General features: G+C 19.1%; 6 protein-coding genes across 6 annotated transcripts; 3 read left to right on the forward strand and 3 right to left on the reverse strand.

Moving 5' to 3' along the window:
- Positions 1-663: 663 nt before the first annotated feature.
- On the forward strand, positions 664-4,332 carry PGSY75_1307700 (hypothetical protein; the record flags this gene model as incomplete). The annotated part of the gene is made up of 1 exon (XM_018787142.1): positions 664-4,332. The coding sequence occupies one exon, from the start codon at positions 664-666 to the stop codon at positions 4,330-4,332; it is 3,669 nt and encodes a 1,222-aa protein (XP_018639884.1).
- Positions 4,333-4,824: 492 nt separating this feature from the next.
- On the reverse strand, positions 4,825-6,719 carry PGSY75_1307800 (putative fork head domain protein; the record flags this gene model as incomplete). Its single annotated transcript, XM_018787143.1, has 3 exons — positions 4,825-4,900; positions 4,979-5,198; positions 5,357-6,719. 3 exons carry the CDS (start codon positions 6,717-6,719, stop codon positions 4,825-4,827), a joined length of 1,659 nt encoding a protein of 552 aa, XP_018639885.1.
- Positions 6,720-7,733: 1,014 nt separating this feature from the next.
- On the reverse strand, positions 7,734-10,537 carry PGSY75_1307900 (putative tripartite motif protein; the record flags this gene model as incomplete). Its single annotated transcript, XM_018787144.1, has 2 exons — positions 7,734-10,095; positions 10,386-10,537. 2 exons carry the CDS (start codon positions 10,535-10,537, stop codon positions 7,734-7,736), a joined length of 2,514 nt encoding a protein of 837 aa, XP_018639886.1.
- Positions 10,538-12,480: 1,943 nt separating this feature from the next.
- Positions 12,481-14,934, forward strand: PGSY75_1308000 (putative membrane protein; the record flags this gene model as incomplete). The annotated part of the gene is made up of 1 exon (XM_018787145.1): positions 12,481-14,934. The coding sequence occupies one exon, from the start codon at positions 12,481-12,483 to the stop codon at positions 14,932-14,934; it is 2,454 nt and encodes an 817-aa protein (XP_018639887.1).
- A 915-nt stretch (positions 14,935-15,849) lies between these two features.
- Positions 15,850-16,308, forward strand: PGSY75_1308100 (putative CCAAT-binding transcription factor; the record flags this gene model as incomplete). Its single annotated transcript, XM_018787146.1, has 1 exon — positions 15,850-16,308. The coding sequence occupies one exon, from the start codon at positions 15,850-15,852 to the stop codon at positions 16,306-16,308; it is 459 nt and encodes a 152-aa protein (XP_018639888.1).
- A 535-nt stretch (positions 16,309-16,843) lies between these two features.
- Positions 16,844-24,117, reverse strand: PGSY75_1308200 (carbamoyl phosphate synthetase; the record flags this gene model as incomplete). The annotated part of the gene is made up of 2 exons (XM_018787147.1): positions 16,844-23,895; positions 24,090-24,117. The coding sequence occupies 2 exons, from the start codon at positions 24,115-24,117 to the stop codon at positions 16,844-16,846; spliced, it is 7,080 nt and encodes a 2,359-aa protein (XP_018639889.1).
- Positions 24,118-26,648: the final 2,531 nt, after the last annotated feature.

The following is a 26,648-nucleotide window of genomic DNA, read 5'->3' on the forward strand; positions in this document are numbered from 1 at the left end:
AAAGATATAAAAAATATTTATGTTTTTATTATATATATATAAATATATAATGAATAAAATATAATTATGAAATAATTATATTTTAATATTTTTTTTTAATAATAATTTAAAATAAAAAATTATATATATTTATATATATATATTTTTAAATTTTTTTTTTTTTTTTTTTTTTTTTTTTTTTTTTTTGTGGAAATAAACAAATGTATATAATAAAGGAAATGTTTTAATTAAAGTGTATCGTCTTTATTATATTTATCTGTATAGTTTTTTTTTAATTTTTTTTCAATAAATTATTAAAAATTATTCAATTTGATAACAAGGTTCTTTTAAAAAAACCTTAAGTGTATACATAATAAATTGATTTAATTCAGTTTATAATTTTTTTTTTTTTTTTTTTTTTTTTTTATAATTATATAGAGGAAACATTGTTTTAATTAAATTTATAAAATAAGAAATAAAAAAAAAAAAAAAGAAAACATCTTACACATATATTATCTTCATTTTGTATTATTTTCACACAAAATAAAATAAATAAATATATATATATATATATATTTATGTGTGTATATTTTGATTCGCTTTTTTTGTGAAAAGGGAAATATATATGTATGAATGTTCAATATTGCTATTTACATATTATATGTCATCTAAGGATCGTATATAATGGATAATCGAGGTATACGTAGAAGGAAAGAAGGACAAGAGAACGATATCAATATAGATAATAATGGAGACAAATTTATTAGAGAGACTTCAAGAAATAATAGTAATAATTGGAATAATAATATAAGGAAATATGAGAATGAAAATAAAAATATGCATATTAATAATTCTTTAAGAAATATAACAAGAAAGGGAATGTCAAGTGATGATTCATCAAATGATGGGAAAAAGAAATCTGCAAGTATATTTAATAGTGCTAATATAAGTTCTATATCAAATAATTGTATGAAATCATTTAATAATATTTTGAATAATATAAATTATAATATAACGAGTGCAACAACATTTAATATTAATACTAGTAGTAGTAGTAGTAATAATAATAATAATATATATAGTAATAATTATAATAATAATTTACCACTTAGTTCAAAACAAAATCATTTTTCAAATAATAATTTCTTACAAAATCATAGTAAACATAGCTTTTCCAAAGGTTTTGGAATTCAAAATAATGTAAATGTATACAACCAACATAATAATATAAATCAAAGGACTGATAGTTATAATTACAACCACCACAATAATAATAATAATAATAATAATAATAATAATTATCATTGTGGTAGTAGAAATGAACCCACACTTAATAGCCAAGATTTAGAAAAATTATTAAATAATAACGAGAACATAAATAAAAATAATTCGAACAGTAGTTTTGGAAATAACTTTTGTATGAATGAAATAAATAGTTTAAAAAATATTACAAATGATGATACATATGTTACTTGTCTAGAAAATTTATTAAGGAATCATGGAAATATTGATACGAATGAAATGTATAAATATAATGATAAAAATATTAATTGTTTGAATGATATAATATTTTTAGATGTATATCGAGCTTATAATGTATTAACATATATGCAAGAAAAAGTTAGCGTTATAATTTTTACAATAAATTTTATAGGTAAAAAATTAAAAAGAAAACATGTTCCAGAAGAAGTTGTTATTTCTTTGGAATTTCTAAATTTCTGTGTAAAGAATTTAGGTTTGTTTTTCGCTAGATTTATTGATGAAAATTTTATGAAAAAGATAAGTAAACTTTTAAGAACAACAACTTTAAAAAAATCATTAACAAAAGATGTTAAATCGAAATTATCCAAATTTTTAATAGTACCAATTATACATCCAGGTGTAGCTACAGATCCAAGACTTCATTTTATTAAAAGAAAAATTCTATTCATGATGCAATTATGGCATGATTCTTTTATATTACATCAACATATATGTACTGCAATATTTTCTGAATATAAATCATTAAAAGAAAAAGGTATTACATTCCCTATTATTAATAAAGCTGAGAAGTTTTTTGTAAAAAATGCTGATAAGTCTCCATCATTTTCTGATGATAATATACTTCATGATATACCCTTAAATTTATCACAAATTAATAATATTATGAAAAGTCTAAAAGGAATAAAAAATATGAACAATGGTCAAGAAAAAATTAAATGTATACAAATTGTTTCCAAGTATAAAAATGACATATTACAATCTATAAACAAATTATCTGATTATAAAGGAAACTCTAATATATCAGTAACTTTAAATTCTTTATTATATATTAATGATCAAATATGTATTTTTGAAAAATATATTGAAAAAGAAAACTCGGAAAATTTACAAAATAAACAAGATAATAATAATAATAATACAGATAAACGTTTAGAAAATAGTAATGACAACCACCAAGATAATCATAATGATAATAATGTTAATAATAATATTAAAAAAAAAAGTAAGAAAAAAAATAAAAATAATAGAGATAGTACCGAAATGGACCATCTTAATAATATCATTTTTAATAAATATGATCCATGGAATGTTGAACAAAAAAATGAAAATAATAATGAAAACGATAATGTCAATAAATTGTTTTTTAACAATGACTCAGATCATTTTAATCAAAATCAAAAAAATACATCATTTAAAAATTTAGTAAATAATCAAAATAATGACACTTTGTTGTTTAATAATGATATCATGTTTTCATTTGCAGAAAATGATTTACATAATGTAAAGGATATTTCAAAAAAAAATGAAAACAATATATTATTAGATCATATAGAAAATAATAATAATAATAATAATAATAATAATAATGGTAATAATATTATGCAAGCTAGTGAAAATACAGTAGTAAATGTTGATGATAAATATAGTTTTTTTAACGAATTAAATGATTTTGAATATAATTCATATAATATATCATCTAGCCAAAATATAAACAAATTGGAACTTAATAATAATAATAATATTAAGGATTATTCATGTGGAAAAGACACAATATCGGATCCTCTGCACGATACATTGAATAATCAAAAAACAAATGACATTTCAAAGGAGAAAGAAAAATTAGATGATCCCATAAGTAATCAAATAAATCATTTAAACTCATCAAGTTTGAATATTTTAAATAATAATATGCGTGATGATTCAAAAGAATTGAATAATGAATTTATCAATGAGAAAAATAATATTTATATGGAAACAGACAATCTAAGTTTTAGTAACTTCAAGAGACAGGATTTACATGAATTCAATAATGAAAATACACCTTTTACAACCAATGAAATAAAAAATGATAATTTACAATTCAATAATGAGGATAATGATTTTTTGAATGACAAACATGATAATACTAATTTAAAGCTAGAAAAAAATAACATTATATTAAAAGAAGAAAGGAATAAATCACTATACTTAGATAATAATAATAATAATAATAATAATAATGATACGAATAGAGATAATACCTTAAACGTTTATGATAATTTAATGATAGATAATACATCTTATATTATAAGTACCGATACATCTTCTTATAAACCAAAAAGTTCTCCTGATATAAAAAATCATTCCATTGGAGACAATGAACAAAATTATAAAAACGATGACAATCATTTGAATTATACATATAATGAAGATAATAACTTATCAAAGGAAGAAGATGTGAAAGAGATGAATGTTTATGATCACATGAGTAAAGATAATTATCACGATTTATTTGACACATTTGGATTTAATACAAATGAGGAGAAAGATCAAAAGGAAGAAGCTAACAAAAATATGCCTATTGAAAATATTATTACTGATAATATTAGTAAGGAAAATGTTGATAAAATAGAGTATAAAATTAATGCCAAATCAAATGATGAAAACTATTCAGATCATAATACGCAAAAGGTTGATGATATTGAACATATGTATAATAATAATATGGAAAATAATGACAATAATAATAAGAAGAGTGATAATATTGAAGATAATAATAATAATAATAATAATTATGATAAAGTGCTAAATAAAGATAATGAAGTTATTTTGGATCCATTAGACAACAATAAAATAAATGCGGAATATGATAATACTCCTGCAGAGCATATTGTAACAAATAATGAAAAAATTGAACATGTCAAAAATAATAATACTAATAATAATATATCCATACAACATAATGAAAATGAACAAAAGAGTGATGAAGATGAAGATAAAGACGACGACTCGAACGATATTAATTTTGATGAAATTGATGAAATCACAAAAGCTATAGATGATCTCAACGATAATTTTGAAAGTATGGATATGTATAAATATGATCATTAATTTTTTTATATATATATATTTTTTTTTTTTTTTTTTTTTTTTTTTTTTTTTTGGTAATATATGCTTCAAAATTGTGTACATATATAATATATTATATGTGTATACATTTCATTTTTCGGTTTTTATTTATATGTTTTGATTTTTTTTTTTTTTTTATGTATATATTGAATAAAAAATTGTTTAAAATTAAAAAATTTGAATTTGTTTTTTTCTTTTTTTTTTTTTTAACGAATAAAATTTTTATGTTTTTATGATAATTTAACAACTTAAAAACATTTAAGTTACAAATAAAATTTTACTATGAAAATGAGACATATTAAAAAAGTAAAATAAAATAAAATAAAATAACAAATATGTATAAACATAACAGTTTAATTATAATAATATAACACACATAATAAAATTCATATATTTATATGTGTCCATTATTTCTTAAATATTATATAAATTTTAAGATCTTAATATTCTTTTTGAAAAAAATAAAAAAAACATTTACTCAGCTTGGCAAGTATCGTGTAGTAAAACAAATTCACGGTTGGAACTTCCAAACCTGATTATATCAGTTTCTCTATAAAATAAATAAATATATATATATATATATATATGTATGTGTGTATATATTTTCATTATTTTAATTTGATCTTACCTCAGTTCGTAATATTTATTGGGTTCAATTTTTTCATTATTTATATAAGTACCATTGGTACTATTAAGATCAAGAAGAAATGGTAAAATTTTACTTTCATGTTTTTTAAATTGAATGACAGCATGTTGCTTAGATATACTAATATTATTTAGTTGTATATCCACAGCTAGCTGTTCTTTTCCGATTAAGTAATACGACTTGTCATGTATGTGTAATATTTCTGCAAAGAAAATGATATGAAAAAAAAATATATTAATATATATATGTTGAATTGATTTATTTGTTAAGATTAAAAAACATAAGGAAAACACATAAATTATAAAAAAGTACAGTTATATATATATATTTAGTTATTCATTTATTTATTTAATATATTACTTTGAGGCTCATTGTTATTAGAATCCTTAAACATATAAAGTCTCCATTTCTTATCTGGCTTTTCAGCATCTATGCTTTCTGTATATTTCAATTCAATTCCATTTTTATATATCTTTTCTTGAGCTAATAAACCAGATGGATTAAAATTTTGCGTTTCTTTTTTCTGAACACTTTTTTTTTCTTTTTCTTCTTCAGATTGCTCTTCATCCTTTTCATTTTTGTTTTTTCCTTTGTGTGTATTATATCTATTTTCCTTCTCATAATGTTTTGTTGATTTTCTTTTAATGTCTTGTTCATTATACCTAATATTATGATTTTGTTTCTCATATTTATCATATTTCTCATATTTGTCATATTTATCCTTATTGTGATGAAGAGAAATACGAGGTTTATCTTTTTCATATTTCTTTTCACTTATATTACTACCATTTTTATTACTTATTTCATATATATTCTTAGTTTTATTTTTAAATTTTTCTTCGACACCATTTTTCTCATTTTCTACATCTGAAGAATATTTATCTTCTAATATTTTGTATGATTTACTTTTTTTTCTAGCATTATGATCCACATGTTTATGGTGTTTCATTTCTTCATCTTCACTTGACATGTGTCTGTATTTTCTCTTACTATCGTAATGAGAATTAGCTTTACTAGTTCTTGTATGTTCACTGGAGTTCTTAACAATATGAATTTTATTCATTTGTTTATCATTTTTATCATGCTTATTATATTTATCATGCTTATTATATTTATCATTCTTTTCATATTTATCATGCTTATCATATTTATCATGCTTATTATATTTATCATGCTTATTATGTTTATCATTCTTTTCATATTTATCATTCTTTTCATATTTATCATGCTTATCATATTTATTCTGCTTATCATATTTATCATTCTTTTCATATTTATTATGCTTATCATATTTATTATGCTTATCATATTTATCATGCTTATCATATTTATCATGCTTATCATATTTATCATCCTTTTCATATTTATTATGCTTATCATATTTATCTTTCTTGCAATATCTGTCACATTTTTCTTTACTACTAGATGAACTTCTATACTTATTACGCTTCTTATCATTATATTTATCTTTATTATTATCATTTTCTTTTTTTGATTGAGTCCTATTTGTGCTTATTTCATTTATATTTTCCTTAATACTTTTTTTTTTGGAGTGATTATCATATCTATAAGAATTTGAGCTGTCAGCTGATAAGTAAACATCATCATCTTTTAAGTTATTTATATCATCTTTTTCATTTTCTATTTTCTTCTTTAACTTAACACATTCATTATTATCATCATCACCATCATTTGATGTATTAATTTTTTCTTCTGTGTTCATTTTAAATTTTTTTCAAAAATGTGGGCATCTATATAAAATATATTATATATATATATATATATATATATATTTATATATTTATTTATATTTATTTTTTTTATATTCCTTTAATTATTACTAATTTTGTATATATTTTTTTTTTTTTTCATCTTTTTGTTATTATAAAATTTTATAAATTTTATTATATATATATTTGTTTTTAAATTTATACCTCATATATATATATATATATATATATATATATATATATATATATATGGGTATTTTATTTTTTTAAATATGTAATAAAAATTTTTGGCGTTGAGAATATATGAATATTTTCCCCTTAAAATATTAACAAAATGAATTTATTGTATTATATATATATATATATATAATATATTTTTCATTAACGTATCAATTTAGCTATATTCAACCTATTTATTTATTATTTTAATATTTTTTTTTTAATATTTTATAATTCTTTAATTTTTTACGTATATATTTAAATTTTATATCTATAAGGATAATTATATATATATATATATATATATATATATATAAAATGAAGACATTATTGTATCATTAATATGAATTTTTTTTTTTAACTTTTTGTATTTAAAATATAAGTATTTTTTAATAACAAATGAAGAAATATGAAGAAATATAAATGTAACTTTGTTTGGTAAGATGAATACATTTATATATATTTACGAAAAAAAGAAAGAGATGATAATATTATAATTTGTCAACATATAAAAGAAAATTATATATAAGCACATATATATATATATGATAGCAAATACAAAATATGTTATTCAGTCATTAAGACCTTAAAAAAAGTAAAATATTCAAATAGCAAACTTTAAAATAAAATTATAAAAAATGATAAATAATAGAAAATATGTATGAAGGATGTATATGTATAAATTTTTTAAATGATAATAATTTATTAAAAAATATTAAGATATCAAACATTTGTATCACTTTCTCTCTCTCTATATATATATATATATATATTTATATGTGTGCACTTTATTTTGAGTCTAACATATTGCTTTCGTTTAAATATGCCTGTAGATATTTAAGATAGCTATTAATTTGTGATGCATAAAAATCCATATAGAAAATTTTGCTTTCTCTAATTTTTGATAAATCTTGTATAGGTTTAAAATCATTATTTAATAAAATAGTCTTATCTATAATGTCAATGTTATTTGTATAAAACTTAATTATATCAATTGGATTTGTATGAAATTTATTTTGACGTATTAAATTAATTGATTTTTCTATATCTTCATATTTCGAATTTAATAATTCTATATATTGTAAATTATCATTTTTGAATTTCTCTATATATGTATCAAATTCATCAAATATTTCTTTTTCTTTTTTAACAAGATTATTAAAAATATAATTTACTTTAGTATTTAAATTATAATAACACTCACTTAAATGTGCTGACCAATCATTTTTTACATCTTCAAGAGATTCATAAAAATTCTTTTCTAAGTCATTTATTAATTCATTTATAATTTCATTCCATTGTATTAAATAATTATTTAATACTGTTATAAATGCTGTGTTAATATTTTCTATATTACAATTACTTGTATGTATTCCATTTATTGCACATTCTGAACAGAAACATAATGACAAACAAGTATGACAAAAATATTGTATTGGATAATTATAATGTTCACTACATCGAACATTTTCTATAACTGTAAACTGTTTATTATTAAGAATATCATTATTTATATTTTCTATTGTTTTATTTTTTTTTTTTTCACATATTTCCTTATGAATATTTGTAATACCAATTTCTTTAAGTTCATTATCTGAATATAAAGATTCATCATCTAAAGATATCATATCTACAGTTGTGCTATTAGAAAAAATATATGTATCATTTCTTAAATTATTACTTTTTATGTTGTTAATATTTTTAAGATATTTTATATTATCCAAATTATTATTATTATTATATAATCCGTTTGAATAAATTCTATGATTTCTTCTCCCTACATTGTCATCATCACTAATATTATTATCATCATTATTTTTAATACTTATTAGATCATTTACATTTTTTTTTTTTATATTATGTAATTTATTTTCTCTTCTCATATGTACCATTTTTTTTTTTTTTTTTTTCTTCAATTTTAATAATACGTTTGTTTTATCATCTCTTATGGAGCCATCCGTTCCATACTTAGATGAAACATCACTTTCATAAGAACTCTCATTTTTCATATTTTCAACAAGACCATTTAATTTTTTAGAAAGAAGGAGATTTTTTCTTTTTTTTTCTTCTTTATCTAAAAAAAATTTTTGTCTCCTATAAAAATGTTCTTCATCATATGTATCAAAATCTGAATCATTCATATGAAGTTCATCAAATATGTCCACATGAATATTTTTATCATTTTCACAATTGTCATTGTATATATTTATTTTTTTGGATGGGTCATCTTTATAACAATAATTTTTATTCTTACTCTTAATATTATTATTATCATATATTTTATATTTTCCATTATTATCCCCATAAGTAGTATAACTTTCTTCATCAGTATTATACATAATATCTATATCTTCTTTGGTTATATTTAAAAACTTTTTAGGTGCCTTAACTAATTTTTTTAATTGATAACATGATTTTTCTATTTCATAATATTCATGTGCTTTTTCAACTTTTAAATTGGCTTTTTTTCTAAGTACATCCATTTCATGAATATTATCACAACATTCTTTACATAAATATTCTACACAATCTTTACAATATATAATAGCTTCATTATAAGAACAAATATTACATATATAAGAATATTTCTCTAAATCATCCATTTGATCATTTATATAATTATATTTATTTTTTAATAAAAGAAATTTCTTTTTCTCATCATTCTCTATAGTATTGTGTTTTAAATTAATATTATCATTCTCTTCATAACCAAGTTTATTAAAAAAAAATTTATGAACATTTAAAATATTACGAGAAAACAATCCGACTTTTGTTAATATTTCTATAGATTCTAATGATAGTTTATTTTTAATATTACATAATTTACAAGTAATAAAACCAACTTTATCTTTCTTGTACATATTATCTACTATCATATCATTATTAAACAAATCATTTTTTTCATCATTTATATTATTGTATGTTATTTTATTTTTTATCATATCTTTATAATTATCAAAACATTCATCAATATGATGACTTTTCTCATTTTTATTATTTTCAATACTCTTTGTGTTCATGAATTTTTCTAAAAACTTTTTATAATTCTCTTCTAATTGTATGCTAGAACATATAAGACATATTAAATGTTTACAAGACAAAATTAATACATCTTCCACTTTTCTCTTGCAGTGATAGCATCTATAAGTCCTACAAAAAAAAAATAATATATACATATATATATATATATATATATATATATATATATATATGATACAAATAAATTTATGTGTATGTCAAACTATAATGAGAATAGCGTATTAAAAACATACATATAATGGATAGATTGAAATGTGGATAATATTAAAGATACATGAAATGATAAACAAATTATATAAATAGGAATAATAAAAAAAAATATTAATATTGTTCTTTTAATATATTTCTTTTTTTTTTTGAGGGGGATTTATTTGTATATGTATATGTATAGTTGGGCTTACTTTTTATTTTCATTTTCAACAGATTCATTAACAGAACTAGCTGAATCGTTTCTTTTTATATATTTATTATTTCTTTTCAAAGCACCCATGAGATTTTCCTTTTTGAACTTTATGTACTTTTCATCATTGCTACTTGTAGACATATTACTCATGTTTCATAATTAATTTTTTGGACATATAAAAAATAAAAAATTAATAAATGGAAACAATATATATTTATATATAAATATATATATATATATATATATGTATATATTGTTCATAAAGATAAATAAAAAAAAAAAAAATTATATACTTGTTAATTCCTGTTATTTATTTATTTTTTTATTTTTATTTTATTTTTTTTTATAATATATCTGAATAAACAAAGATACATACTTTTAATTTGTATATTTATATGTCTAATTTGAAAAAAAAAAAAAAAAAATAAATATACATATATATTATATATATATTACTATTTATATATATTTGTATCCATGAGAACGTACATATATTAAAAATGATATGTTGACCATAAATACATTTTCTTTAAAAAAAAAAAAAAATATATATATATTATAATAATAATTTTTTATTTTTCTTCATATTTTATTTTATTTTATTTAATTATTTTATTTTATTATATTTTTTTGAAAATATTGAAGAAATATTGTATAATATAAAAGGTGACAAAGCGTGCAAAACAAAAACAGATTAAAAATGTGTATGTATATATATATATATATATATATATATTATATTATATATACACATTTTTTATCACCTTAGTAATAAAATGATAATACCAAGTACACATATTAAAAATACAGAAATAATTATATACTTCTCTTAAAAAATAGAGAGAGTAAATGATATTTTTAAATTGCATATTATTACATATTCTTGTATAGTAAATTGTAAATGTTTTAAAATAAAGCATTATTTTTTATGGTTGTATTTTAAAAAATGAAATACTTTATATTTTAAAAAAAATATCAATTTATATATTTATATTTTTTCTTATATTATCAAGATTGCACACCCTTATGAACTTTTTCTATTTTTAAATAATATCATTAAATTATATTTATTTTATTTTTACTTTCATTTTTTTATAAAATTTTAATTTAAATAATAAAAATCAGAAATTAAGGAAATAAGGAAAATATAAATATAACTGTCTAGACAGAAATATATTGAAATTTTTTATTTTTTTTTCCTGGATAATATATATATATATATATATATATATATTTTATTTATTATGAATGTTGTTGGTCATACATATTGAAAAGATATAAAAATATAAATACGCACATATTATATATATATATATATATATATATTATATGATATATTTAAATTTTTTTTTTTTTTTTTTATTTCTTTTCAGGTGTAATTTTTATAAATATACAGTTATATTTATATATTACACATTTGCCCTTTCTATATAATATATATATTTGTTTTAATATTTAGTCATAGCATTTCCTATATTTTTCAAATAAAGAAAAAAATATATACACATATAATTATAATGGAATAAATAAATATAAAATATATTATAAATATTTATTTTTTCCTTTTTAAGGAATTTTTTTTTCTTCTTTTTTAATTTTCCAAAAAAAAAAAAATAAAAATAAACGAAAGGATATTTATACATATTAAAATTTTGGAATGCATTTTTGTGCATTAAAAATTAAATATATAAGTAATGTTTATATGATAGTATAAATACATATATATATTTATATATTTATATGTTTCGATTAAATATATATGCATATTGTCGAAGTCTTTAAATGAGAAAAACAAAAATGAAGAAAAATTTTAATTAAAAAAAAAAGATGAAATATAGAAGAAAAAAAAAAAAAAAAAAAAAATATATATATATATATATATATATATATGAACACAATATATATATATATATATATATATATATATATATAAAGAAACATATGTAAAAAAAAACGTTAGATTAAAACCAAGGCATCAATATGATATATATGTGTAATATATATATTTTGCACATATATATATTATATTTTATGTTTACATCTTCTTAACTTGACAAAAAGATAGTGTCAAAAAAAAAAAAAAAAAAAAAAAAATGGAGAAAACAAGTTTTAAGAATAATCAGAAGAGTTATTCTAAGCGTCATTCTTCCCTGAAAAAGAAAGTGACAAATGATAAAAATGATAACAGCTTGTTAACTATATACTCTTTTATAAGTAACTATATGTTGAAGGAAGAAGTGAATTATGATGAAAATGACAATAGATATATATTATTAGAAAGTCAAGATTTTGAAAATGAAAGTGGACTGAAGAAAGTAAGTTTTGGTGAGTTTAATGAAAAATCATATTCTTTATCTCATAAGAGAAAAGAACAAAATGAAGAAGATATTGATAAGGAAGAAGAAGTTTATGAAGATGTAGATCAAGCAGATTATGAAGAAGAAGATTATGAAGAAGAAGATTATGAAGAAGATGATTATGAAGAAGATGATTATGAAGAGGAGGATTATGAAGAAGATGATTATCAAGATGATGATTATCAATTAAATGATGATGAAGAAAAACCATATAATTATGATCATAATCAAATAGACAGTAACAATGTCAATAATGACCACAATATAAATTCTACTAATATTAAACAAAATAATAGTATTATTAGAAGGGGAGAAAAAAAAAAAAAAAATAAAATATATAATAATGATAATTTTCCTAACGAAGAAGATATTCAAATAGATCATAATATAAATGAAGAGAACCATAGTCGACAATTGTGGAAGAAAAAAAGAAAGAAAAAAAGAAAAAGAGCGAAAAAAAATATGTATACAAATATGAAAAATAAAGAGATAGATAATAATAAAAAGGGAATATATAAAGGAAATAATTTAGCAAAATATTTTACATTATCAATGGAAAATATAAATGAACAAGAAAACATATTTAAAGATGAAAAACAATTATCACGACAAATGTCTTATTATAATGATGCATATTATTATACTTCAGAAATGATATATAAAAATAATAGAAGAAATAAAGAAAAGTTTGCATTATATTTAAGATTAATGTCTTTATTTATTAATATTATTATAGGCATTTATTTGATTATATATTTCCCGCATACAAATAATGATAAGGACACATTTGATGGAACCTTTAAAAATATGGATATAAAAGATCGAGAAGATATAAAACATATAATATCAAAAAATTTAGAAATAAATAAGGATTACCATAACTATATGAAAAAGGTAAATTTGAATGTGAGTATATTGAATAAGCAAAAAGAGTTGTTTGAAAATAAAAGTATAATAAATGGTAAAGGCAATACTAATACTAATAGTAGTGATAATAATAGTATGCATGTAAATTCATTTGATAGAAATACGAATAGTAATGACAGTGTTATCAATACAAATAACACAAATAATAATAATAATAATAATAATTTTGTGAGATTTTTAAGGAATATTTTTTCATCTAATAATTATGAACAAGAAGATAATTTAAAGTCCTTACCAAATTCGATTAATAAAGAAAAAACAAATAATAATACTAGTATTAAAAACACAGGATATTATAACCTATACAAAAATAATAATAATAATATAATTGATGTTGAGAAAAATATATATGATGAAAATGACAAAAATAATAATTTGAAAAAAAAAAACTTGAAAAATGTAAAAATTAATAATTATAATAGTGGTGTATATTATGTAAATGATAAAGATATGTTAAAAGATATAAAAACTAAAGAAGATATTAATAATTTAATATATATGATTGATATACTTAATTTAATGGATGATGAACATATAATGATTTATATATATAATGAAATGAATAAAATATATAAATATGCTATATATTCATTTTTTGGAGAATTATTAGTTATCTCAATAATTGTATTTTCATTATTTATTTTAAAAATATTGATTAATGATAATAATAAGTTTAGTGTCATTTTAACAATGTATGGTATATTTTATAAAATATTTTGTTATATATTTGCTCATTATGTATTATTTATGGGATTATATATCTTATCAATATATTATAATATATATATAAATAGAGATATATATACACATAGTTATAATTTCTTCTGTTATCATTATGTTTATAATAATTTATATATACATTTACTTATGTTATTCTATGCACTGCAAAATATCGTCTTCACAATAAATGATGCTTTTAATTGTATCAGAATGGTATTCATCTTAATCAAACATGTAATTATTAAAATTTATGAAAAAATTACATGTAAAAATTTTATAACCTTTTATGAATTAAAAGAAGATAAATCACCACTCTCATTAACCTGTTTTAATAAACTCAAAAATAAATGTAATATGAATTGTAAATGTTGTAAGGATAAAAATTGTGTGGAAATAGACATAGATGAAATGCATGACATTGAATATGAAAAAAATAAATTACCCTTATTCCCAAATTTTAATAGAAAACCTTATTGTAAAAATCTAAATATCAAAACGTATGAACAGTCACTGTTGAATATGAGGAATCCAATATTTAAATGAAAAAATAATATATATATATATAAATATATATATATGTATGCTTAATTTCATTTTTTATATTTTAAATTTTATTATATATTCACTTTTTATTTTTTCACCATATATATATATATATATTATATAATTTCATTTTTATAAAATTAATACAAAATGAATTCCAATTTTTTTTTCTTTCAAATTATATATAGAATGTTATATAACAATTTTGAAATTTTTTTTTTTTTTTTTAATTTTAAATATTTACCTTAATAAAATAAACTATATTTATTACTAATGGTATTATATCACTTTATAAAATATAAATATATTATTTATTTTTAGTGTTTTTTATGAAAATGTATAATACAATTAAACTTTATATATATATATATATATATATATATATATATATTTTTAATATTATTTTAATTTTTATGTGAATCCATTCAAGTTCATGTGTGTATATAAAATATAAATATATATATATGAAATATTTAAAATATATTTTTAGAAACTATTTAAACTTAACATTTTAAATATATATATATATACCATATTCCAGTACACTTAAGTATTATTGTAAAAAAAAAAAAAAAAAAAAAAAAAATATGTTAGGAAAAAATGAAATACAATAATTTTAAAAGTATATATATTCTCCTTAATTATTGACATTATAAAAAATAATCATATTATTATATTAGTAATAGAATAAAGGGATTTTACTAAAAAAAAAATATATACATATAATTATTTATATTCTTAAAAAAAAAAAAAAAATTCTTTAAACGCTTAATGTATAATATATGTATTACACATATATAAGTTTTGATATCTATAAAAAAAATTTTTTTTTTTTTTTTTTTTTTTTTTTGAACCTATCCATTTACATATACATATTGCACATATTTTCTTTTAACCTGCTTACATTTTCACATAATGGAAAACAAAAACAATGAAGAACAAACTAATAAGATTAAGGAAACATTATTTGGTCTTTCTACTGGTATTATTCAAAAAGCTATAAATAATAATGTTGATTTAAAGAACTATCGAATGAGAAGAGAAGCACTAGAAACACTAGGGAAATGTTTGTCTATGTTTATTTTATATATAACTGATGGAGCTATGGAATATTGTGAAAATGAAAAAAGATCTACCATACTGGTCAGAGATATTTTAAATTCTTTAGATGATTCTTTATTTCTAGATATACATGATGAACTGAAAAGACAGCTAACTATTCAAGAAGAAACTAATAGAACGGAAATATCAAAAGTATCCGAAAATATACAAGCGCAGTATGCAGAAAACAATGAACTTGATAATAATCAAAAGGAAGGGAAGCCAAAAAATAAAGATGATGATTTTGATATATTGTTACAAGCTCTAGAATAAGGGGAAATATATATATATATATATATATATATATATATATATATATAATGAATCCCTTTTTTATATATATTTCCTTTTTTTTTTTTTAAGTAGAATTTTTTTAAAAATTTATAACATTTATAATATTATATAATTAAAACAATTTTATACATTTTATTGTTTATTTTATTTTTTATAATTAATATATTTATTAAAATTATTAAATTATTTGTAAATTGAAAAAACAATTTTGGTTTATATATATATATATATATATATATATATATATATATATATATGAATGAATAAATAAAATGTGGATAATATAACAAAAATTTATAAAAAAAATAAATCAATATATTTTAATGTTAATATATTTAATAAAAACATTTATAAATATTTCAACATAAATATATAAAAATTTATATTATATTATATTATATTATATTATATATTTTTTAATATATATATATATTTTCATATTTTTAATGAATGTATATTAATAAATAAAACAAAAATAAATAATGTTGAATGGAATATATTTAATACTTTTTGTTTATACCAAACTTATATATTCGTCATAACTCTTTATTGTATAGAATGATTTTCTCTCCTTTTGTCTTGAGAATTTTCTATATAGTGAGTCAATAAAAAGAGAACAAAGTTTCATATTCGTTATTAAAGGAACCTGGAAATCGGATGCTAATCTTCTAATTTTATAACCATTAGAACTAACTTTTGTTTTTAATGTATCAGTTATATTTATAACCATTTCAACTTTATGATTCATAATTAAATCTGTTGTATTTGGTGAAATATTTTCTGCATTTTTATTATGAACTTTAATAAGTCTTTGGTGAAATTTAGAACCTTTATTAACATTAAAAGATTCTAAAAATTTAGAGTAGAAATCATACGTACCTTCAGTTGCATATATTGTAAATCCCATTAAAAATAATAACTGGAATGGTTCTTCAAAAGCTAATTTATTATTTAAATTTTTAATACTTATAAGTATTGATTTTTTAGGTAATTTCATACCTGTAGCTATTAATGATTTTAATAAAGCTTCATATTTATTTAAACCAAAACATGCTACTTCACCTGTAGATTTCATTTCTACACCTAGTATACAATCTGATCCATGTAATCTATTAAATGAGAAAATTGGTGATTTCACAGCAGTGTATTCTAAATCAATTAATGATATATTAATTGGTTTGACATCATAACCCATTAATATCCTTGTAGCTAAATCAATAAAATTAAGATTTAAAGCTTTTGATATAAATGGAAAAGTTCTAGATGCTCTTAAATTACATTCAATAATTTTTATTTCATTTTGATGACATATAAATTGTATATTAAATAGACCAGATATATTTAATGATTTTGATATTTTTTCGGATATTTTTTTTATTTTCCTATGTGTTTCAACATATATATTTTGTGCAGGTAATATTAAGGTTGCATCACCTGAATGTACACCAGCATTTTCAACATGTTCAGAAATAGCATAATTAATTATTTTACCATTTTTACTAACACAATCTATTTCTATTTCTTTAGCATTCTCAATAAATTTTGATATAACAACAGGATTGTCTTTACTAACTATAGCTGCTTTCATTAAAAAGTTTTTTAATTCTTCAAAACTATTTACAACTCTCATAGCTGCACCAGATAATACATAAGATGGTCTTACTAATACAGGAAATTTTACTTCATTAGCAAATTGTATAGCCTTGGATAATCTCGTAAATTTATTCCATTTAGGTTGATCAATTTTTAAGGAATCACATAAGTGTGAGAATTTATTCCTATTTTCACAGCAATCAACACTTTGAGCACTTGAACCTAATATATTTACATTATTTTTATATAAACTAAATACTAAATTATTTGATGTTTGCCCACCAAAAGCTATAATTACACCATTACTATTTTCAAAGTTATATATAAATTTTATAACCTCTGTTGTTATTTCATCAAAATATAAACGATCACTTTCATCATAATCTGTACTCACCGTTTCTGGGTTACAATTTATTAAAATAGCTTTATGGTTTAATTTTCTTATTGTCTTTACACAATGTATAGCACTCCAATCAAATTCAACAGAACTACCAATACGATAACAACCACAACCTAATACAATAAAACATTTCTTTTTCTCTTTCTCCTTTTCGTTCCTATTATCTATTATTTTAAAACCTATATCATTATATTTTTCATTAAATATATTTTCATTTTCTGAACCTATAACAGATGACATTTCTGACATTTTTGACGATGATAAAGAATTATAGCTATCATAACCATCATCGTTATAATAATCATTATCATCTTCAACTTCATCCACATCATCCACATCATCCACATCATCTACATCATCTACATCATCTTCATCATAATAATAATCATCATCATAATCATCAGTATCTAATTCTTCATTACTTAAATAATTATCACTATCTAAATCGTCATTATTTCCTTCTGATGAATGTGTAAAATAATATATATCATTTTCATCTTGATAATATTCTTTTTCATTTTTATCACCAACAAAATTATTAAACTTTGATTCAATATTATTACTATTATATTCATTATTCATTATATTATTAATATTATGATAATTCTTTTTCTCTTTATTTCTTCCTTTATTCTTCACTTTATTTTTATTATTTAAACCATTTCTATGTCGCTTCTCATTCTTGTTCTCCTTTTCATTATTTACCATAAGCATCATCCTCTCATTTGTACTTCTACGATTATGTAAACCATTATAATGTTTATATGTACGATCCATATATTTCTCAATACAATCATTCTCTAAATTATCATTTCCATTTTCAAATGCGTTACCATTATTATAATTAGGACAATTCATATTATCATTATTATCATCTTTATCATTTAAATTTTCGTTATCTATTAATTCTTTCATTTTATTAATTTTGTATTCATTATTATATACAGAATCTACAACATAATAAGAATTACCAGGGTTTTTATTAGATATACTTTTTTGCTTTGATAAATACATATCCATATTTTTATTTCCCATTTCTTCATCTGATGTATTAAAATTATCTAAATATAAATGATCATTAGTTGAATGTGACGTTCCATTGGATAGTTCATCTTCCATATTATTATTTGATCCAATATCTTTAGATTTATTTTTCTTAAATGTTTTATATTCATCATTTATATTTTTTCCATCCATATTTTTTTCCCTTTTTACATCTACCATCACAAAATCTGCTTCATCACCTTTCAATGAAGAGATATTCTTCTTATTCTTATTCTTAATATCATTATTTTGACCTTCTAAGAATACCGTTGTGGTATTTATATCTTCTCTTTTTTTGTTATCATTTTCTAATACACCAACATCAACGTTTGGTTTATTCATATTCTCAATATTACATGAAAAATTATTATTTGAATTTTGTGCACTTAAAATATTTGTTTCATCAGATGCTATACTCTTTTCTTCTTTAGCATATATATTATGGCTACCTGCTCTTTCAGATACACAATTTAGATTACTTTCATGGTTTTCATTATTTGATATAGAATTATTGGAATCATTTATTGTAACGTTTACATTTTTGTTTATGGATATATCATGACAAATATTATTTTCTATATTAATATTATTTGTATTGATACATCTAGAAGAATTATAATATCCCTCTGATTGTTTATTCAATTTAGATTTATTTTCTATATTTTCATAATTCATATTATTATTTTCTTTGTGTAATTTTGTATCCTTATTATGAACTAATTCATTATATAATGTGTTCTTGACCTGGTGTTTTTTTTTATTTGCATTTCTTTTATTATTAAGCATGTATATTTTTTTCCTCTTCATATTTAATGGGAGAACATCATGTTCTTGACCTTGATAAGTTAGATATAAATAATTAGTTAAAGCAGGAAATTCGGCTGATAATGTATCAATAACTTTAATATGTGGAAATAATCCTAGCTTTTCTCTATATTTCATAACATCATTTTCTGTAACCCTACAAGAGTTATTACTATTATTATTATTATTATTATTATTATCGGTTGTGTTGAAGGATAAGTAGTGAGCTATTTGCTTGTCACTAAAACCATGCTTCTTAAAATACTTCAAATCATAAAAAGATAATTGCTCTAATTTTAATTTTTTCAACTTATTTTGTAAATTATATATATTATAAAATTTATGTAAGAACCAATAATCAATATGTGTGAGTTCATGTATTTTATCCATAGACATATTCAAATGGAAAGCTTGATGTATAGCGTCAATTCTTTTTGGTGAAGGATTTTTTAATTCCTCAATAATTTTCTTTTCATCCCAATCTATACAATAAGTATTACTAAATCCTAAATAATTATCATCAATACATCTTAATGATTTTTGTATAGATTCTTCAAAGGTTCGACCTATAGACATAACTTCTCCTACACTTTTCATACTACTATTCATTGTATTTGAAGCAAATTCAAATTTGTTTAAATCCCATCGTGGTATTTTTGTTGTAATGTAATCGAGAGATGGTTCAAAACAGGCAGTTGTTTTTTTAGTTATACTGTTTTTTAAACTTATCAAATCATATCCTAAAGCTATTTTTGCTGATATATAAGCAAGTGGATAACCAGTAGCTTTAGATGCTAATGCTGAACTTCTACTTAGCCTAGCATTAACTTCAATAATACAATATTCTCCTGTTTGTGGATTTATACCAAATTGAATATTACATTCTCCTATAATATTTAAATGTGTAATAACCTTTAATGCTATTTCTCTAAATTTATAATATTCATAATTACTTAATGTTTGTGAAGGTGCTACAACTATACTATCTCCTGTATGTATACCTAATGGATCTATATTTTCCATATTACATATAGCTATACAATTATTTTTATTATCTCTTAATAATTCATATTCTATTTCTTTCCATCCTTGTAATGATTTATCTATAAATATTTCATTATCAGTTTGTAAAAATATTTTATTACATTTTTCAACCAGTTCTTCTTCATTATTAATAAAACTACTATTTAATCCTCCTAACGAAAATGTGGTACGTACTAATATTGGATATCCTATTTTATTAGCTATATCAATAGCTTCGTTAACATTTTTTGCACTACCATATGGAGCTATTCTTTCATTTATTTCTTTTAATTTTTCAGCAAATAATGTTCTATTTTCTGTTATTCTTATAGATTCTAAAGAAGTACCTAAACATAGACAGTTATTCTTTTTCAATACTTTTTTTTGATCTAACATTAAAGCACAATTTAAAGCTGTCTGACCACCAAAGGTACATAAAATAAAATCAGGTTTTTCCTTTTTAATAATTTTTTCTACAAATTCACAATTAACAGGTAGAAAGTATACTTTATCAGCTAATCCCTTTGATGTTTGTACTGTTGCTATGTTAGGATTAACCAAAATAACATATATACCACATTCTTTTAAACTCTTAATTGCTTGTGTTCCTGAATAATCAAATTCACCTGCTTGACCTATACATAAACCACCACTACCTAAAAGAAGAACTTTCTTTTTTATATAAATAATATTATGTCCTAAATGTTCTCTATATTGCTTTTTCTTATTAAAAATATCTAAAAGAAAATTCTTAAATAAAAATGATGTATCTTCAGGACCATTATTACCTTCAGGATGAAATTGAACACTATAAAATCTTCCATTTTTATGTGAAATACCTTCTACAGATTTATCATTAGCATTTATATAACTAATCGCAAGCTCTTTTCTTCTTAATATTGATTTTTTTTTTAAACAATATCCATGATTTTGTGACGTAATATAACATATATTATCTACTAATTGTATTACAGGTTGATTAACACCTCTATTACCATATTTCATTTTATATGTGTCACAACCTAATGAGATACCTAATAGTTGATTACCTAAACAAATACCAAATATAATTTTATTTTTTTTTAAACTATCTCTTAAATTCTTTATAAGGAAATCACACTTTTTAGGATCTCCAGGACCATTAGATAAAAGAACTGCATCATAATCTATATGATTAAAATTATAATAATAAGGTACAATAATATATGTCAATGGAAGATCCATACCTTGTCTTATTAAATTTTTTATTATACTATTTTTAATACCACAATCAACAATAACAATAATTTTTTCTTTATTGTCTACTTTTCTCTTGTTTACTAAATTAAGGAATTCTTCATTTTTCATTTTGCTTTTAGTATAAGTAGAATAATCATTATTTAAATTAAATTTGGTATGTTCACTATTTTGCTCATCATTATTATTATTATTATTATATAGGTTGTTAAGTACCTTACTATTAATAGTATTATTAACATCTTTATTTATACAATCAAGCTGATCATTGTTACTTTCATTGTTAATGTTATTTTTGTTGTTGTTGTTGTTGTTGTTGTTGTTTTGTTCTGTTTTATTGTTATAATTAATATTTGTATTTTTATTTACATCATAATATCCATATTCATCTACATTATTAAAATGAAAGCTAGCATTCTCTTCAAGGTCAATTAAATATTTATCATATTCACATATACCATACATCTTAAAAAAAGCATCATTTTTATCACTAGCATTATTAAAGTTATAATTACTATGAAGATCTTTTAGATATTCTTCAGAAGATGTTATTAAGTTCATTTTATCTCTTAACAAAGTATGATTAATAACATTTTTAAAATCACTTTTGTCAAAACTAGAGATACTTGGACAATTATTAAAATTACAAACACTACTATTTATATCATTATCATGATCTTCTAACGATGAATCATTAGTGATCATTTCATTTGTATAATTAAATTCTTCTTTATTTTTATAATTATATGAAATATTATTCAACTTAATAACACGTATAAAATGATTACATACATATTTAAGAGTATCTATATTACCAGGATTAAAAAGGTTAATTTCTTTATATAATTTATTTATATGTTGTCTGTTTTTATATATAACTATTTTACCTAACATACTACCTTTTTCTCTTAAAAGTTTTGTTAATGCTCTTGTATCTATACCACCTATACATGGAATTTTGTAAATCTTTAACCATTCACTTAAACTAATATAAGAATTGTAATGATATGATTGCTTCGAATATTCACAAATAACTAATCCTTGTACTTGAATTTTATTACTTTCAAAATTTTGTACTAATCCAAAAGTTTCATCATGTTTTACTTTTTCAATACCATAATTACCAATAGATGGAAATGTTAAAACTAATATTTGACCAAAATAACTTGGATCAGTTAAAGCTTCAGGATATCCAACCATAGCTGTATTAAATATAACTTCACCTGTAACAATATAATCTTCATTTTCTAATCGACTATTTTTAAATAATAAATCATCTCTCAAATTATTATCATCATTAGTACAAAATGAATTATTATTCTTCTTGTTATTATCATTATTAATAATATTTTTATATTCCTCATCAGATGATATATTAGGATTGCCATTACACCCTTCGTAACCTACACTGTAACCTACAAATTCGTTACCATCTTCAAGAATTAACCTTCCAACTGTTTTAAAATCTGTAAGTATATAAATAAATATAAATATAAATATAAATATATATATATATATATTATGTTTAAAAGAAATATGCAAAAGAAAAATCCAACATCACAATATTATTAAAAACATTATAATACTTTTATGGTAGCACTGTACATTATTATCTATATATACATTTTTTTTTCTTCTTTTTTCTTTTTTAAAAATATACCTAAATCTGGCCAAAATTCTGAAGTCATCTTTAGCTTTTTTTTTTTTTTTTTAAATAATACAAAAACTCAATATAATAATAATACTTGTAAAATTTAGAAACACAAAAATCAAGATGAAAAAGAAAAATAAAAAAAAAAATTTATAGATTTTATATTAAATATAAAAAGGAGAAGGATGTTTTAATTTATAGTATTCATATTCGTAAAACATAGAAAAATATTTAAAATAGAAAACTTTTTCTTTTTAAAAAAAGGAAAAAATACAAAACTAAAAGGAATAAATATGTTAATATTATAAGAAAAGGTTATACATATTATATGTACTGTATATATAAATATATATATATATAATATATTCTTTTTTTGCTGGAATAAGAAAAAGTTATAATTATAATAATATATTAAATTTTGTTCTACTTTTTTCTTTTTTTATTTCAGCATTTTGTTATATATATTTAATTAGAATTATGTAAAAATATATTATATATATTTTTATTTTAATTTATATATATATATAAATATATATATATATATATATATATTTTTTTTTTTTTTCTCATAAAAATATATATATATATATATATATATATATATTATATATATATATATGATATATTTTCTTAAAGTATAAATTATTTATCTATTCAAAAGTAAAAAAAGATTTCATTATTTTATATACGTATAAGATATATTGATATATATATATTATATATATGTTATATATTTATATTTTTTTTTTCCCTATTTTATTATATATACCATTTTAAATATTTTAAAAATTCCCAAATTAATATTTTATACCTATTTTTGTTGTATCTTATTTTATTATTTTACAATTACTTCTTTTTTTTTTTTTTTTTTTTTTTTAATTTTAAGCACTAAGGAGAAAATTTTGCTTTATTATGCTACATTCAATAAATAAATAAATAAAAAAATATATATATAATTATATGTATAATAAAATATTTATATACAAATTTGCTATATTTTAAATATACAATGTAATTATATATATTTGATGTTATTATATTATTATATTATCATCATATATATATATATATATATATATATATATATATATATATATATATGTAGCTTTAAGTAATGATAGAGAATTATTGAAATTATAAACTTTTCTTTTTCCTTTTTTATTTTAATCATTAGTTTTGTGTATAATCTTTAATACTACCATAATTATTATATTAAATAAATAAATATATATATATTATATATATATGTGAGAACAAAATCAAAAAAAAAGGAAAACAAACAAACGAAAATTTTTTTTGCGTGATAAAAAAAAAAATATTTCATATGGAAGAAATAATAACATATGTTTTATTATATTATCGTTATATTATGTTTTTAATATTATATGGTTCTCCTTAATTTCAATACAAGAGAAGCTTTATATACAAATATATAAAAAAATAAAAAAAACAGACAGTTCAATATTCATTATATATTATTATTCGAGTAAATGATATATTACTATTAAAAGGAAAAATAACTGAATTTTACTTATAATTAGATAGCTTCATGATTTTTTTTCATATCCCCTTTATTAGTTCTAATTTTAAATATATAAATGTTCTATAAAAATCCATTTCAACATGAATATTATAAATTTAAAAAAATAAACCTTTTATAAAATGATAGATATAACACTATAATTTTATATTAAAAAAAAACATACATACATATTATATAATATATATGATAATTATTAATATATACAAATTATTAAAAATATTCTTTTTTATTTGGTTAAGAATTTCTCATTTTAAATGAATGAATATATATATCACATTATTTTATAATACAATAATATTTATTAGTATTATTTTAAAATTTTGAATAAATAAAAATATACAATTATTTATATTTATATATAAATATATTATATTATATATTTTTTAAATTTCATGTAATACTATTAAAATATAAATATATAATATAATTTTTATATAATAAATTATAATATATATATAAATATAATATATATATTATAAATATAATAAAATCTTTGGTATACCTTCTTCACCCCTTTAAAAGCTTTTATATTATATGTAATATATAGTAAATAAAAACAATATATATATATATATATATATATATATATATATATATAACCATATAAATATTTAAAATATATATAAAAAATATATAAGCAAAAAAAAAAATAAAAAACATAATTACATACATATTATTTTTGTGTTACAATAAAAGGATTAATTTATTATTTTATCTTTATAGTAAATATTATATATATATATATATATATATTTATATGGGTTAAAAAAAAGTTACAGAATCAAAAAGAAAAATATAATTATATATATAAATAATTATATATATAATATTATATTGATAGAAGTATCCAACTTATATAACTCTTAAATAAAATAAATATAAGTGCACTTATAAGAAAAAATATCATATAATATGGATCAATATTATAATATTTGTGAAGGATTTTTTTTTATATACTTATTAAAGTATTTATTTATATATAATATTTTATATCAAAATATATAATATGCACATTACATTTTATA

The sequence above is a fragment of the Plasmodium gaboni genome, chromosome 13 (assembly GCF_001602025.1).
Source record: "Plasmodium gaboni strain SY75 chromosome 13, whole genome shotgun sequence".
NCBI lineage: Eukaryota > Apicomplexa > Aconoidasida > Haemosporida > Plasmodiidae > Plasmodium > Plasmodium gaboni.